This window comes from Ictidomys tridecemlineatus, chromosome 10 (genome assembly GCF_052094955.1).
Source record: "Ictidomys tridecemlineatus isolate mIctTri1 chromosome 10, mIctTri1.hap1, whole genome shotgun sequence".
NCBI classification, from domain to species: domain Eukaryota; kingdom Metazoa; phylum Chordata; class Mammalia; order Rodentia; family Sciuridae; genus Ictidomys; species Ictidomys tridecemlineatus.
This window is the reverse complement of record NC_135486.1, coordinates 124718513-124732305: the sequence shown is the minus strand read 5'-3', so window position 1 is coordinate 124732305 and position 13793 is coordinate 124718513. Positions and strand designations below refer to the sequence as shown.

The 13793-nt window shown below is 52.5% G+C and overlaps 1 protein-coding gene across 4 annotated transcripts; it reads left to right on the top strand.

The window, feature by feature from the left end:
* Positions 1-223: 223 nt before the first annotated feature.
* Tlcd3b (TLC domain containing 3B) lies at positions 224-13792 on the top strand. Of its 4 annotated transcripts, XM_021725495.3 has the most exons (6): positions 224-380; positions 3683-3813; positions 9023-9106; positions 11728-11965; positions 12360-12455; positions 12718-13792. In XM_021725495.3, exons 2-6 carry the CDS (start codon positions 3689-3691, stop codon positions 13003-13005), a joined length of 831 nt encoding a protein of 276 aa, XP_021581170.1. In that variant the 5' UTR covers positions 224-380; positions 3683-3688; the 3' UTR covers positions 13006-13792. The 4 variants fall into 4 exon arrangements, with proteins under 4 accessions (XP_021581170.1, XP_077880214.1, XP_005323883.1 ...); XM_078024088.1 differs by lacking the exon at positions 224-380 and having other exon boundaries at positions 3674-3813; XM_005323826.5 differs by lacking the exons at positions 224-380; positions 3683-3813 and adding an exon at positions 7111-8130.
* Position 13793: the final 1 nt, after the last annotated feature.

Here is a 13793-nt window from a genome sequence, read left to right as displayed (position 1 = left end):
GGCCCTGGGTTTGATTCTCAGCACTGCATATAAATACATGCATAAAATAAAGGTCCATCAACATCTAAAAAATAATTTTAAAATAAGATTAAAATTTTAAATAAAGGGTTGGAGATGAAGCTCAGAGGTAGAGCGTCTCTGGGTTCAATCCCCAGAAAAGAAAAAATAAATAAATAAGCGAACAGGCAGACCACTGTTTCCCCTCACCCTTTAGTTCCCAGGCAAGCCTGCGCAGCCTCGGACTGTCTGGCTTGAAACAAGAAGATATTGACGACAGGAGAAAGAGCTGCAGGAGAGCCCGAATCCAGTGAAACGCGGACCTGACCTTTCCCGGCTCATGGCCCCAGAGCTCTCAGCCCTCCCTCACGCTGCGTTCCAGGGTAAGCCACACATCCAGGGCAACACCAGTACCCCTTAGCACCAGAGGGGGGCTGGCCCACTTACTCCTTCCTCTGCCTGAGCTTTCCTCCACCTGCCCTCCCCTCCCAACCTGGGAGGCAGCAGTCATAGCTCTGCCATTGACTGTGCCACCTAGGACAAGTCGCCTAGCTCTCCCAGCCTCAGTTTTCTCAGCAGTAAAATGGGAGCATGGTTTGGAAGGTGGTAGGGAAGGCAGAATGAGAGGGTAGAGAGATTTTAGCACACAGCCTTCTGGGTGCTCACAATGATAGTAACTGAATGCTGTGGGAAGTCATTTATGTACATTATCTCTATTTAATCCTCACAATGAACCTGCACAGAGGAGGGCAGACTCCAGAGACGGGTTGGCCTGGTTTCAAATCCCAACTCAGTGTTATCTTTCAGTGTGTGTGGGCTGAGTCATGAAAGAGAAAGTATCTCTGGAAATCTTTTTCTTTCTTTCTTTTCTCTTTCCTCTTTCTTTTCCTCTCCCCTTTCCTCCCTTCCTTCCTTTCTCTGTTTTTAGACATCATCTCACTGTGTTGGTTAGAACTCCTGAGATCCAACTCCTGCCCAGCCTTCTGACTAGATAGAACCACAGGTGTGCACCACCCACTGGGCTCTTGTCCTAACTTTTAAAGTCCATCTGGATTCCTTTCTTTGTAAGCTGTGCTGCCTTTTTAAAAAGGAGATTTCACTGGGCACAATGATCACACCTGTAATCTTAGAAACTCCGGAGGCTAAGGGAGGAGGATCACAAATTCAAGGCCAGCCTTAGTAATTTAGCAAAACCCTATTCAAAATAAAAAGGGCTGAGGATGTAGATCAGTGGGAGAGCACCCTGGTTTAATCCCTAATACCCACCCACCCTCACCCCCACCCCCACCCCCATGCACACACACACAAAAGAACTTTTCTCTCACTCCCATTTATAATGACTTCAGTTTACATCACATTGACCAGGCATGTAACTGCAAGAGTAGCTGGGAAATGTAGTTTTTAAATGGACACATTCAAAAGGAAAAAAGTGAGACTGGACACTGATCACTGGTTAGGCAATCAGAGGTCTCATCTTAAATAACTTTACCTTGTTCTTGGTTTAATCTTTAATCTTCAGAGGCCCATGATGGAGGTTGAGTAGTTAAGTAGCAAGAACTGGGGGCTGGGATTGTGGCTCAGAGGCAGAGCGCTCACCTAGCATGTGGGAGGCCCTGGGTTCGAACCTCAGTGCCACATAAAAAATAAATAAGTAAAATAAAGATATTATGTCCAGTTACAACCAAAAAATAAGTGTTAAAAAAGTAGCAAGAACTGTTAACAGACATAAGTTCTAAAAATATGAATTAAGATGTTTAAATTGTATTCGGGAGTATCTTTTTCCTCCTTAAAAAAAAAAAAAAAAAAAAACTCTCATATAAGTTCAATCCCCAGCAGCAAAACCATCAAAAACCCTTTAATTCCTTTAGGATAATGAGTTTTTGAGTTTCCTATATCTGCTTAACATTATAGAGACCAACAGATTCAGAAAATATGGTTGAAAGAAATACCTCATTCCCTTCCTAACTGTAACCTTGGGGTAGGTACCAAGCCTTTCTGTACCACTGTTTTCCCAACTGTAAAGTAGATACAATAATAATCCCTACCCACAAGGTTATTTGGAAAAAATGATTTCATGTTTTTAAGCACTCAGAGTCTGGCCCACAGTAAATGCAATATAATTAGCTGTCATCATTATGATCTCAATCTCACAGAGGAAGATACCGAGGCCCACAGAGGTTCTGCTCACCATCATTCAGGGAATGAAGAGCCACAATTTCCTTAGCATTTTTAATTTTTGTATTCACTTACCTGAGATACTGAGGAGTGCTCTGCCACTGAACTACATCCCAGTCCTTTATTTTTTTTTTTGAGACAAGGTCTCCCTAAATTGCCAGGCTGAACTTGCAATTCTCCTGTCTCAGCCTCCCTTGTCGCTGAGGTGCTCCAGGACCAGTTTCTCTACTGCCCCACACCTTCCCCCACCACCACCACCACCACAATCTGGACCTAGGGACGTTCAACCACTGAGCCACATCTCTAGGCTGTTTTTTTTGTTTGTTTGTTTGGTTTTTTTTTTTTTTTTTTTTTTTTTGCTTTCTTTGATTTTGAGACATGGTCTCACTAAATTGCTTAGAGCCTCACTAAATTGCTGAGGCTGTCCTTGAATTTCAGATCTTCCTACCTCAGCCTCCAGAGCTGCTGGGATTAGAGACATGAGACGCGGCAATGAGCTTCACTACTACCTTTTAAAGCAATTACCGACCTTTCTTATTCTCCCTCTTCTTCCTATTCCTTTTCTTCCAGCTCCCCCTCTGAAATGCGCTGTCCATCAAGTCGTCAGGAAACTCTAATTGGCTAATTCTACACAAGGTGCTAGAACGCCCTGCCCACTTCCGCCCCAGCAGAAATAAACGATAGGGCACCCGTGTCAAGAGGTTGGCCAATGGGAGGGCGATGCTCCTGGGGCTCCAACTGCCTCGGCTGAGCAGCCTCGTGCCCTTGCAGTTTGACATCTTCCTTGTAGCCTGAGAAGGTCCCTTCAGAAGCACTCCAGGGATGGAGGATGGCAGGCCCCGGCCACCTGCGTCCCTCCTGCGCCTTCCCCACTCCTCTCCTCCTCGGAGCGGGTGGGAGGGGAGGCTTTGCCAGGCAAAAATAATATCTATGTAAATATCCGTGTTTTCAGGGTTTCCTTTTTCTTTTTTTTTTTTTTTCGTTTTTATGGGGTAAAAAACACTTTGGCTTTTTTTTTTTATGTTATTTTAAAATTTCAAGTGTTTTGACAATTTGAACACCCCCTCCCTTCCTTTTCCCAAGTTTTGGGTGCTGAGGAGAAACATCAACCTCCCTCTCAGTCCTCCCACCTTGTCGCTGAGAGGTGAGACCCTGTGAGAAGTCTGAGCCCCTCGGAGGAGTCAAGGGTGACATAGGAACGGAGGATGATCAGGGTGGAGAAAGGGCAGGCACATCACTGCGGTGGAGGAGAAAGAGAAGCCATTTTAAGGTGTGAGATGGACTAGGAGGTGTAGGTCAGCTTCAGGGATGGCAGGGAAAATGAATTAAATAATACTAGATTTAAACAAAATGAAACAGAACAAAACCAAACACCAGGATGTTCAATTACCCCGGATGAAGGATGTTAGAAACGCAATGATTTTCAATGGCTGCAGCTGAGCGGATCTCACGGACCACCGCAAGGTTGAGGAGTTCTCACAACCATTTCTTTTCCCCTTCTCTACCTCAGACAGGCATGGCCCTGCTCTTTGTACTAGGTTGCGTCTTCTTCCCAGTATTCTTCGCTGTCCTCCGTTGGGGCCTGCAGAACTACACCAAACTGCAGATGGAGGCAAGAGAGGCTGTTTTGGTGGCATCCAAGTAAGAAGACCAGGGTGAGAGTATCTTTCCTGGGGGCCAGGGCTGCTGGAGCTGATCGCTTCATTTCAGGACTAGGTAGTGGCGGAAGCAGGAGAATGTGGGATCTGATGCAGCTCGGAGTTAGGAGGCAAAAGACACGGGCCATGGGTTGGGGATATAGCTCAGCTGGTAGAGTACTTGCCTCACATGCACAAGGATCTGGGTTCAATCTGCAGCACCACACACACAAAAAAGACACTGGCTATAAACCAGGCCCAGAGGTGCTCACCTATAATCCCAGCAGCTCTGGAGGTTAAGGCAGGAGGATCGCAAATTCAAAACCAGCCTCAGCAAAAAGTGAGGTGCTTAGCAACTCAGTGAGAGCCTGACTCTAAATAAAAATACAAAATAGGGCTGGGGATGTGGCTCAGTGGTCAAGTGCCCCTGAATTCAATGGTTGGTACCCCAAAACAAAAACAAAAGACATTGGCTATGGCTGGCCACTGTGGCACCCACCTGTAATCTCAGTGGCTTGGGAGACTGAGACAGGAGGATAGTCAGTTCAAAGCCAGCCTCAGCAACCGCAAGGCACTAAGCAACTTAGTTGCTAAATAAAATACAGAATAGGGCTGGGGATACGGCTCAGTGTTGAGTGCCCCTGAGTTCAAGCCAGTTCCAAAAAACACTGGCTATGGAATCTTTTGCAAGTCCTTTAGCCTCTGAGCTTCAAATTCCTCACTTCAAAATGGGTTTAATAATGATGACACTCCCTTTCCTTTCTTCATGGAGATGTTTAGGTGAGAGTCATGTGAATTAGCATCTCTCAAGGAGGGATTGCAAATTCCTGAAAATAACACAAAGATGTCTGAGCTGGAGGACTCCATCCAATGGGCATAACGGGTGCTCAACTCCAGCAAGACATTTTGGAGGCTGGGGGATGTGATGTACCTATAATCTCAGTGACTTGGGAGGCTGAGGCAGGACGATCATAAGTTTGATGCCACCCTGGACAACTTTGAAACCTTGTCTCAAAATTTAAAAAAATAAAATATAAAAAGGGCTGGAGATGTAGCTTGGTGGTAAAGTGCTGCTGGGTTCCACTCCATGTACTGCAAAACAAAACCCAAACAAATCATTATGTTACCTGTTCTGATTCTTTCTTAAACGAGGTTGAGATTTTTTTTTTTTTTTTTTTTTTTTTGCTACTGGGGATCAAATGTAGGGTCTCAAATATTTTAGGCAACTGCTTTATCACTGAGCTATATCCCCAGGCTAGAAGTTGAGCGTTCCTTTTTTTTTTCTTTTTTTTGTGGGGAGGGGTGGGTGGACCTCGGATTAAACTCAGGGTCACTCAACCACTGAGCCTGCATCCCCAGCCCTATTTTGTTTTTTATTTAGCATCTGAGTTGCTTAGTGCCTTGGTTTTGCTGAGGCTGGTTTTGAACTCTCGATCCTTCTGTCTCAGCCTCCCAAGCCACTGGGATGACAGCATGCACCACCGTGCCTAGCAAAGTTGAGCTTTTCTGTGAAATTTGCCAATTTTGGAACATTGACAAAAAAATTAGAAATTTAATTAATTAAATTAAGAAAATTCTGTACTCTGCTGACAACACCATATTGGTGAAACAATATGTTTGTGGACTTGACATGGTGGCACGTACTGTAATCCCAGCAGCTGGGGAGACTGAGGCAAGAGGATTGCAAGTTCAAGGCCAACCTCAGCAACTTAGTGAGGCCCTAAGCAACTTAGCAAGATCCTGTTGCAAAATTAAAAAAAAATTAAAAAGCTGGGGATGTAGCTCAATGGCAAAGGGTCCCTAGCTTTAATCCTGAGTACAAATAAATAAATAAGCCTGTGGGATCTGTTGAGTCCTCGAGCTGCAAATTTATGATCCATTTGACAAAACGTGAGCTATTTCAAACCATAGTTAGGACAGCGAGTATGCAGAAGGCAGAATTCATTAGGGTGTCCAAATGAATGCCTGGCAGAAAAAAAAAAAAAATCACACACGCAAAAAGCACAAACCCTTGTCTCTATTTGCTTTGATCTGCTTCATCCAAGGTAAAACCACAGTTCCTTGACCAAGTCTGTGGTCCTTAGTTTTGGTGTCCTCCTGAGTTCCTTTTGCAGTTTTGCTCATTTTTGACTCTGGAGTTAAGCAAACATTGGTTCAAAATCCAGCTTCTAACCAATTTTCATAGCTGTTTTATCTTGGCAAGTTTTTGTTTTTTAAACTTCTTTTAAACTGAGAATACCACCACCTGGGAAGATTAAATAAGAATCAACATAAGTCACCTCTCACTGTGCCCAGAATAAAAATGGTCAGGAAATTGGGCCTGAAGTCAGGAACTAAATCTACAAATTGTCTCTAAAACTGTTTCCAACTTATCCCGGTCTTTTCTAGGCCACTAGAGGGCAGCACAAAATTGCAAATTCCAGCCTTTGCCTCTTTAGGAATGGGCTTTGGGAGGGGGAAAGGCCAACTATAGCCCTGATTATTGAGCCACAGCTCAGGGCAAACCTGGAGACCAAAGTATGGTTTGGGTAGCAAGAGCCATGTCCTGAAGAAGTCCACAGAACCATTGGTTCAGGACAGAAGGCAGGACTCCAGAGGGGCCACTTGAAAGTGAGGAGCAGCTCTGAATTGGCCTAGTTGACTTTGACCAAGTCACTGGACCTCACTTTCCTAGTGATTGAATGAGGGGCTCTGTCCAGCCAATCCCTGAGACCCTTTTCCTCTCTGAAATTGGGCTCTTCTGTAAAGTGGCAGAGGAAGGGGAACCAGGAGCAAAAGAAAGCGGTGGGCACCTAGGGAGCCAGGGGAGGCCAGTGGCTGAGCCTCCTGGGCTTCAGGCGGGTTTTGAGTTCTTGCCATTTCTTAACTTTGTGACCCTGGGAGCATCACTCAGTGCTTAGGACCATTTCCTGACCAGTAGAAAGGGGACAAGCACAGCCACCTGGTACTGTTCCAGCAGTAGATAAGGACATGGGGCAGCCGTGCAGCTGAGTTGGGGACACATACAAGGTGCCTCATGCTTCTCAGTTCCTCTCTCTCTCCTGGGGGTGGAGCAGGGGCTCTGGGTCTGAAGGACTCTGTGTTGAGATGCACCACTTCCTACAGCTCCTTCCCCAGGGAACCCTCTCTTTGGCAGGAGTAGACGCCCCTAAGCTGAGAGCCCTGGCAGGCCACTGACAGTCACATCTTGGGAGGCATTGGCAGAGGAGGAAATGCCAGGCACTTCAAAGTGCTGATGGGAAATGGGGTCAGGCCCATCATGGGGGTTTAGAGCCCCCTCCCAGCTGGCCAGGGAGCCCCAGATCACCTTCTTTCCCTCGAGAAGAACCATCCCTTCCATGGCCCTTGTCCCCAGTAGCCCCCCTGTGCCGCAGCTGCTGTCTCTTTAAGGGCCTCCCCCTTCCTCTTTCCCTGCTCCCCCCATCTCTGTCGCAGCCGCTGCTGTGGCACAGAGCTGCATGGGAGACGCTGCTGCAGGTCCGGTTTCTTGGTGTCTGGTCGGTGCCATCATTTCCCCACCCTTCCCCCGCCCTCCCCAAGCTGGCAGCTTCCCCTCCCCCTCCCCCTCCCCACAGAGGGGGCAGGGGGCTGGGCATGAACTCTCTATAATGCCATGTGCCGCGTCCCTGCCAGGCAGCAAGGACTGTGGCGGCAGCCGAGAGGAGGCGGTGGTGGCGGGAGAGCAGTGCTGACCGCTGACCACTCGCCCCGCCGCTCCTCTGGCTCCGTCCCTCCCCCTCCCTCCTTTCAGGGCTGGCACCTCTCCCCCCAGCCCGCCTCCTCGGGCCCTCCCAGTCTCCCCACGTAACCCCCCCACCTGCCGCGGCTCTCCCTCCCCTCCCCCAGCTGCATCCTCCTCCTCCTGTCCCCTCTCTCTCGGTCCTCACCAAGTCCTCCCCTGTCGCCTCTTCCCATCCCTCATCGCTTTCTCCTGCTCCCTGCTCCGTCCTTGGGCTCCCTGCTCTGCCTGGCCAGCCCTCTCCCTGTGTCCCCAGTCTGATCCAGAGTCCCATTCTCTCTTCCTCTGGTCCAGCTCCCTTGTCCCATCCCGTCCCCGCCCTGTCCCCTTTGTGCCCCTTCCTCTCCCTCCCTCCCTCCCCGGGCTCGGCATCCCGGCTCCACCTCCAACTCCCCTCAGCCCTGCCTCTCTGCCCCTTCTTGACCCGCTCGTCTCCCCGCTCGAGTCCTGAGCCACCATGCTGACCCCGATGGTGGCTGGGGGGGTGGTGTTCCCCGGACTCTTCCTCCTCTCCAAGAACACGCTCCAGCGGCTGCCCCAGCTGCGCTGGGAGGAGGCCGACGCGGTCATTGTCTCAGCCAGGTAAACGGCATCCCCTTCCCAGCTCAGTCCCTTTCTCCTTCTCAGGCTTTATGGGGACAGAAGGGACCCCATCACCTCCCTGCACCCTTGGCCCCTGTGGGGACGGGGAGCCCCACGGTGGTCAGTGGGCTCTGCTGCCAAGCTCCCTTCCTTCGGGGGTCTTACCTTCCCAGGAGACCTCCCCAAACCAGCCATCTGGTCTACTAGTGTTCAGACTGCTTTTCTCCCCTTCTCCCAGCCACCCTCCCACCTCCCAAACAGGGCCAGCATGTGACTAAAACATTCCTATAAGATGTCAGGGAACAAGGGCTAGAGCACCATGTGTGAATCAGGATGAGTGTTGGGGACGAGGCACAGAGGAGTGAACAGTGGAACTCTCTACAACCCTGGAATTAGGGCCAGCACCCAGAGGGGAGCTCCGTGGCAGTCAAGGAGACAGTGGGAAAGTGGCCAGGGGGAATTTGGGTTCACGGCAGGGCCAGAGGCCCGAGTAATGGGTGGCATGGTGACTGGGCAGCCAAGTGGGGCAGGAACAGCACAGGCTCCCCTTGCCCTCCGGGGCGTCCCCTCCTGGGCAGAGGCTTTGCTCTCAGCCACACATTCCCAGCATTGTTTCACCTCAGGGTGACCTCCCTGTGTCCTGAGAGGAAGGCCACTCAGTATTCACAAGCCAAGGGAAGGGGAAGGCCACCAGGAATGGGGCAAACTGAGGGACAGTGGCAGAGCAACTCAGGACTCTGGAGGTGGTAGTGAATCTGGGAAAGCCCCGTCTTGGGAGGTGAGCCAGGAATGGCCTGAGAAGTGACCAAACCCAAAGCAAATAACTACTAGTGAAGAGGAGATGTCAAGGCACTCGCCTTCCCACCTGCCACTCCTCCCTCTGTCTCCCCAGGTTAGTGTCCTCCGTCCAAGCCATCATGGCCTCCACAGCTGGCTACATCGTCTCCACCTCCTGCAAGCACATCATCGATGACCAGTAAGTGTCACGCACCCACTTCTGCCCAAGTCCCTCCTCTGTTATGTGTGTGATCCCAGAATACCCGAGATCCTCCGGGGAGCCACCAGTGGTCCCCATGCTCTTCACTTGGGCCTGAGCAAGTTTTACTGCCACAGCTGCAACTCAACACCAGGGATAAATTTATCCTGTCTTGTCCTCAAAGGTCAGAACCCGGAGAGCAGAAGTAGGGATCAAAGAGAACCCTCAAAGCGGTTCCTGGTCAGCTTCCGGGCCTCTTGTATGGTAGTGGGCTCTGAATGTCACTTCCTCTGTCTCCACCTACACCACCCCTCAGACCCACCTTCCAACAAACTCATCTGCCGTGCTCTCCTCTCAGGCCGGGCTCACCCCTTAACTCCACCCAGAATTCAGGTGTGTCGCCCCAGCTCCTGAGAGAGGAGAGATGACACACGAGGCCACTGAGGTCAGGCAGTGGGGGAAGGGGAAGGGAGGGCGAACAGGCCAAAATTTGGCACAGGCAGCTGCTGCAGTGCCTGGTGCTTGCCAGAGAGGCCCAGGCTGGAGAGGTGGGGCAGGAGGAGGAGGAGGGCCCTGTCCATGGTGCTGACCTGCCTGTCCTGGATGACCACAGGCTGCTGCAAGTTGCCTGCGGCGAGGGTGCCCCTGACACCTGCCCCACTGGTTCTGCTCTCCTTCCCTCATGTCCCTGGAGCCCCAGGTGACATCGTCTGGATGACCCTGATCTAGAGGTGCCCCTGTTCTCTCTTTGCCTCCTCTTTTCCTGGGGGTGAGTTCTTCCTGAGTAGAACAGTTAGTTCTTGGCTTAACTCTTTCTTCAGACCCTGCCCAGACACTTGGCTTCTTCCCGCCTTCTCCATGCTCTTTCCTGCCACAGGGTCCAAGGCAAGCCTGGGCTTCCACGAGTCCCTTTCTCATGCCTTCTTACCCAGAGGTCACCTTTCCGTTCTTGCATTTCCTCCCCCTCCTCCAGGTCTGCTCCTGTCCCTCCTTCCCCCTTTAATCCTCAGGTAGGTAGGGAGGATCAGGGTTAATCCAGGGGCAACAGCTGTTCCTACTTCTGAGCACCTAATTGCTGAGAGGGTGGGGATGGGACTTAACACTCCACATGGCATCCCAGGGCCTGGGGCTCCTCTGCCTCCTCCCCCTCACTCCAGGGTCCCATCTGTCCCATCCCCATCACGTCCACTGGGCCAGCTCTCTGGGCCGCTCCCTGCTATAACTTCTCTGAGGCCAGTTTGGTCCTCTCCCACCTTCTCCCTGAACTACTTGTCCTTTGTTTCTGACCAGCTGCCTCTCCCGTCTCATGCCCAGAACCACCGCGCCATGGGTCTCAAGTCCTCTTCCCTGACATCATCCCGGTGCCAGTGGGCTGCCTGGCCCCTTCCCACCCAGCCTGCCCAGGGCCCACCCCCTGTCCTCAGCTGACCTCTACCCCAGGAGCTCCTCACGTGTGGCCCTGGCTCTTTCTCTGTGAAGTGCCTCTAGCTGACTTTGCGTTTGTCCCCTGGCTAGCTGGGCAGGCTCCCCCAGGCCTGCTTTTTGGACCTTCCACTCCCACCTTAGACCTGTCTCAGGACTGCAGAAAGTGCCACTGTGCTGACTCAAGAAGAAAAATGCAATGTTGCAGATCCACGTGCTTCTCGGGTTTTGTTTACTCTCAATATAAGTAGAACTTCTCTGTCCGCGGCACCTTTGCTCAGCATTTTCTTCTTAATGCTTGGCAGGACCTGAAAAAGCAAGCAATCAGGCCACCTTCAGGCAGAACAAGCAGCACTGGCAGCACCTCTACCTTGCCTGCGGGCTGAGAGAGAGTTTCCCGTGGTTATTCCTTGGCTTAGCCTTTCTGTGACTCGGTTTCCTCATCTGTGAAATGGAGATGAAAGCCATGCTTACTTTTTTATGGAAGGATTTTTGTTCGTTTTTTTGTACCAAGAAATGAACCCAGGGACACTTTACCAATAAGCCACATCCCCAGCCCTTTTTTTTAACTTTGAGATAGAGTCTTGCTAAGTTGCTTAAGGCCTCACAAAATTGCTGAGGCTGGCCTTGAGCTTGTGATCCTCCTGCCTCAGCCTCCCAAGTTGCTGGGATTACAGGTGTGTGCCACCATGTATGGCTTTTTGTAGGTTTTTTGTGAGGAGTAAATAAGTTTACACAATGTAGAGGTTCGGTATTAGTATAGTACTTGGCTGTACTACATGAGCAATTGGTCTTCAACCATAGGTCTTTACTTCCTGTGTGCTTTGTCCTAATCTGATTCTCTTCATATCTTGCATCTCTGCCCTTTGATCTATAGGTGTTTTCTGGTCTCCTTTCCTTTTCCCCCAAGTATATGAGAGAGAGAGAGAAAGAGTGCACGCACAAGTGCAACATGGTGGATTCCGAGGTCTGTCTGTTTGAATCCCAGTCCCAACACTTAGCAGCTGTGTGACTACATGACATTAAGCAAGTTTATTTCCCTCCACCCTTCTGTTCCATCATCCATAACTCACTGTGTTCTCACCTGAGACTTCACTTCCATCTCAGGGTTGTGGGCGTCCCTTGAGATCTGTCTCTGGTGGAGCATCGGGTGCTGTCCATTCCCTCTCCTGATCCCTCCCCCTCTCTTTGCCCCACAGACACTGGCTCTCCTCCGCCTACACGCAATTTGCAGTGCCCTACTTCATCTACGACATCTACGCCATGTTCCTCTGCCACTGGCACAAGCACCAGGTCAAAGGGCATGGAGGGGACGACGACGGGAGACGCGGAGCACGGGGCAGCACCTGGGCCGTGGTGCGCGGCTACCTGCACAAGGAGTTCCTCATGGTGCTCCACCATGCTGTCATGGTGCTGGTGTGCTTCCCCGTCTCTGTGGTGAGTGCTCCCAGAGCCAGATGGCCTGGTGGGGAGGGGGGTGGCGGGGGGCTTGTCCTTCACATCACACCAGCTGCAGGAGCCTGGGAGCCCTCCCAGCAGGATGGGGTGGAGGGACATTTCCTGGGTACCCGCCCAGCCCGGGTCACAGGAGGCACAAAGGTCTAGAATCAGCCTGGCCCAGCGGGACCGTGCCCAGCTGTGGCACTTCATGGAGCCTCTGCTGCATGTCCCTGAGCCTCGTCTCCTCCCCTGTGGTGTGAGGCGCCATCTTACCTGCAGGACTCTAGGAGGGATGCAGAGAGGCGAGGCGCCCAGCTTTGCTCCTGAGATTCTCCAGTTAAGTGACAGGGGAGAGGAAGGGCTGCCCTCACCCTCCTGCCTCTCCTCCCAGGTGTGGCGACAGGGGAAGGGAGATTTCTTTCTAGGCTGCATGTTGATGGCAGAGGTCAGCACCCCCTTCGTCTGCCTTGGCAAGATCCTCATCCAGGTGAGAGGGTACCTGAGGGCGTAGGAGCCTGATCCCAGGGCCCAGGCAGGGCAGGCACTTTCAGGGACCCTCTGGGGCTCTTTAAAGGCAACAGTGTCATGCATGTACAATGTCAGGTGCGGGAGGAGAAGCAGGCTGGGTAGAGGGGAGGCAGCAGTGGGGGGTGGTTCTGGGGCCTCTGACCTGCGGGAAGATGGGCAGAGGGTGCGCAGGGGGGACAGGGCCTCTGCTCCCCGCCCTGTCACCTATGCTCTGTCCGCAGTACAAGCAGCAGCACACGCTGCTGCACAAGGTGAATGGGGCCCTGATGCTGCTCAGCTTCCTGTGCTGCCGGGTGCTGCTCTTCCCCTACCTGTACTGGGCCTACGGGCGCCACGCCGGGCTGCCTCTGCTGGCCGTGCCCCTGGCCATCCCGGCCCACGTCAATCTGGGCGCCGCGCTGCTGCTCGCCCCCCAGCTCTACTGGTTCTTCCTCATCTGCCGCGGGGCTTGCCGCCTCTTCCGGCCCCGAGGCTCCCCGCCACCTTCTCCCTGTCAGACCCAGGATTGAGGGTGGGGCCTGGGGACCCTCCCCACCTGCACCCCCACACAGGGACAGGGCTCTGGGGCCAGTGGGTGGGGGTTGGGAGCCAGGGGCCCCTTGCCTTGACAGCCCCAGGACTGACCGATGGACTCAGAGGGGGAGGGGCATCTTCCCTCAGGGGCTAAGAACAGGAGCAGGTGACCGTAAGGCAGGGAGAGAGGGGACCTCTCTCAGGAGCCAGGCTGAGCCCCTTCGCACCCCCTGCGCTGGGACAGCCAGGAAAGGGGAAGGGAGCGCACTTCCCACCTGCCAAGGGCTGGGGGGCCTGTGGGGAGACAGGGACTCAAGGGGACCAGGAGTCAAGGACATGGGGGTGGCCTGCTGCCAAGGACATACATCCCAGCCCCTCTGCTGCAAACCCCTCTCTGCTCCCGGGTCACCTGGGAGAGAGGGGACACCCTGACTCACCCCGCGGGCCTCCTGAGGGCTGGCTGCTGCCTCACAGCTCCTCTCCAGGGAGGCCGGCCTGAGGGATTTTATTTTATTTATTCGCCCAAATTCAAACTGATTTGCTGGGGTGGGGGAGGGAGGTGGCTGCTACCCCCACCCCCAGCCTTCCCAGTGCTGAGCAACCCCGGGGGGCCGGTGAAGGGCACCCAGCCCCTTCCCATCAGGCTGCACATCTTGCCCTCCGGCCCTGGCATGTCCCTGGTGCTACAGACCTCTCAAGGCTTCCTCCAATCTGGGGTCGGGGGACCCTGGGAGGTGCTTTACAGACCGCTAATAAAGACGATCTGCGTCTGCGTGAACGCCAC

Coding starts and splice junctions, on each gene's coding strand:
- Tlcd3b (XM_021725495.3), top strand. CDS start 3,689: ATGGCCCTGCTCTTTGTACTAGGTTGCGTCTTCTTCCCAGTATTCTTC. Junction 9,107..11,727: donor AAGCACATCATCGATGACCA/GTAAGTGTCACG, acceptor TTTGCCCCACAG/ACACTGGCTCTCCTCCGCCT. Junction 12,456..12,717: donor TTGGCAAGATCCTCATCCAG/GTGAGAGGGTAC, acceptor CTCTGTCCGCAG/TACAAGCAGCAGCACACGCT.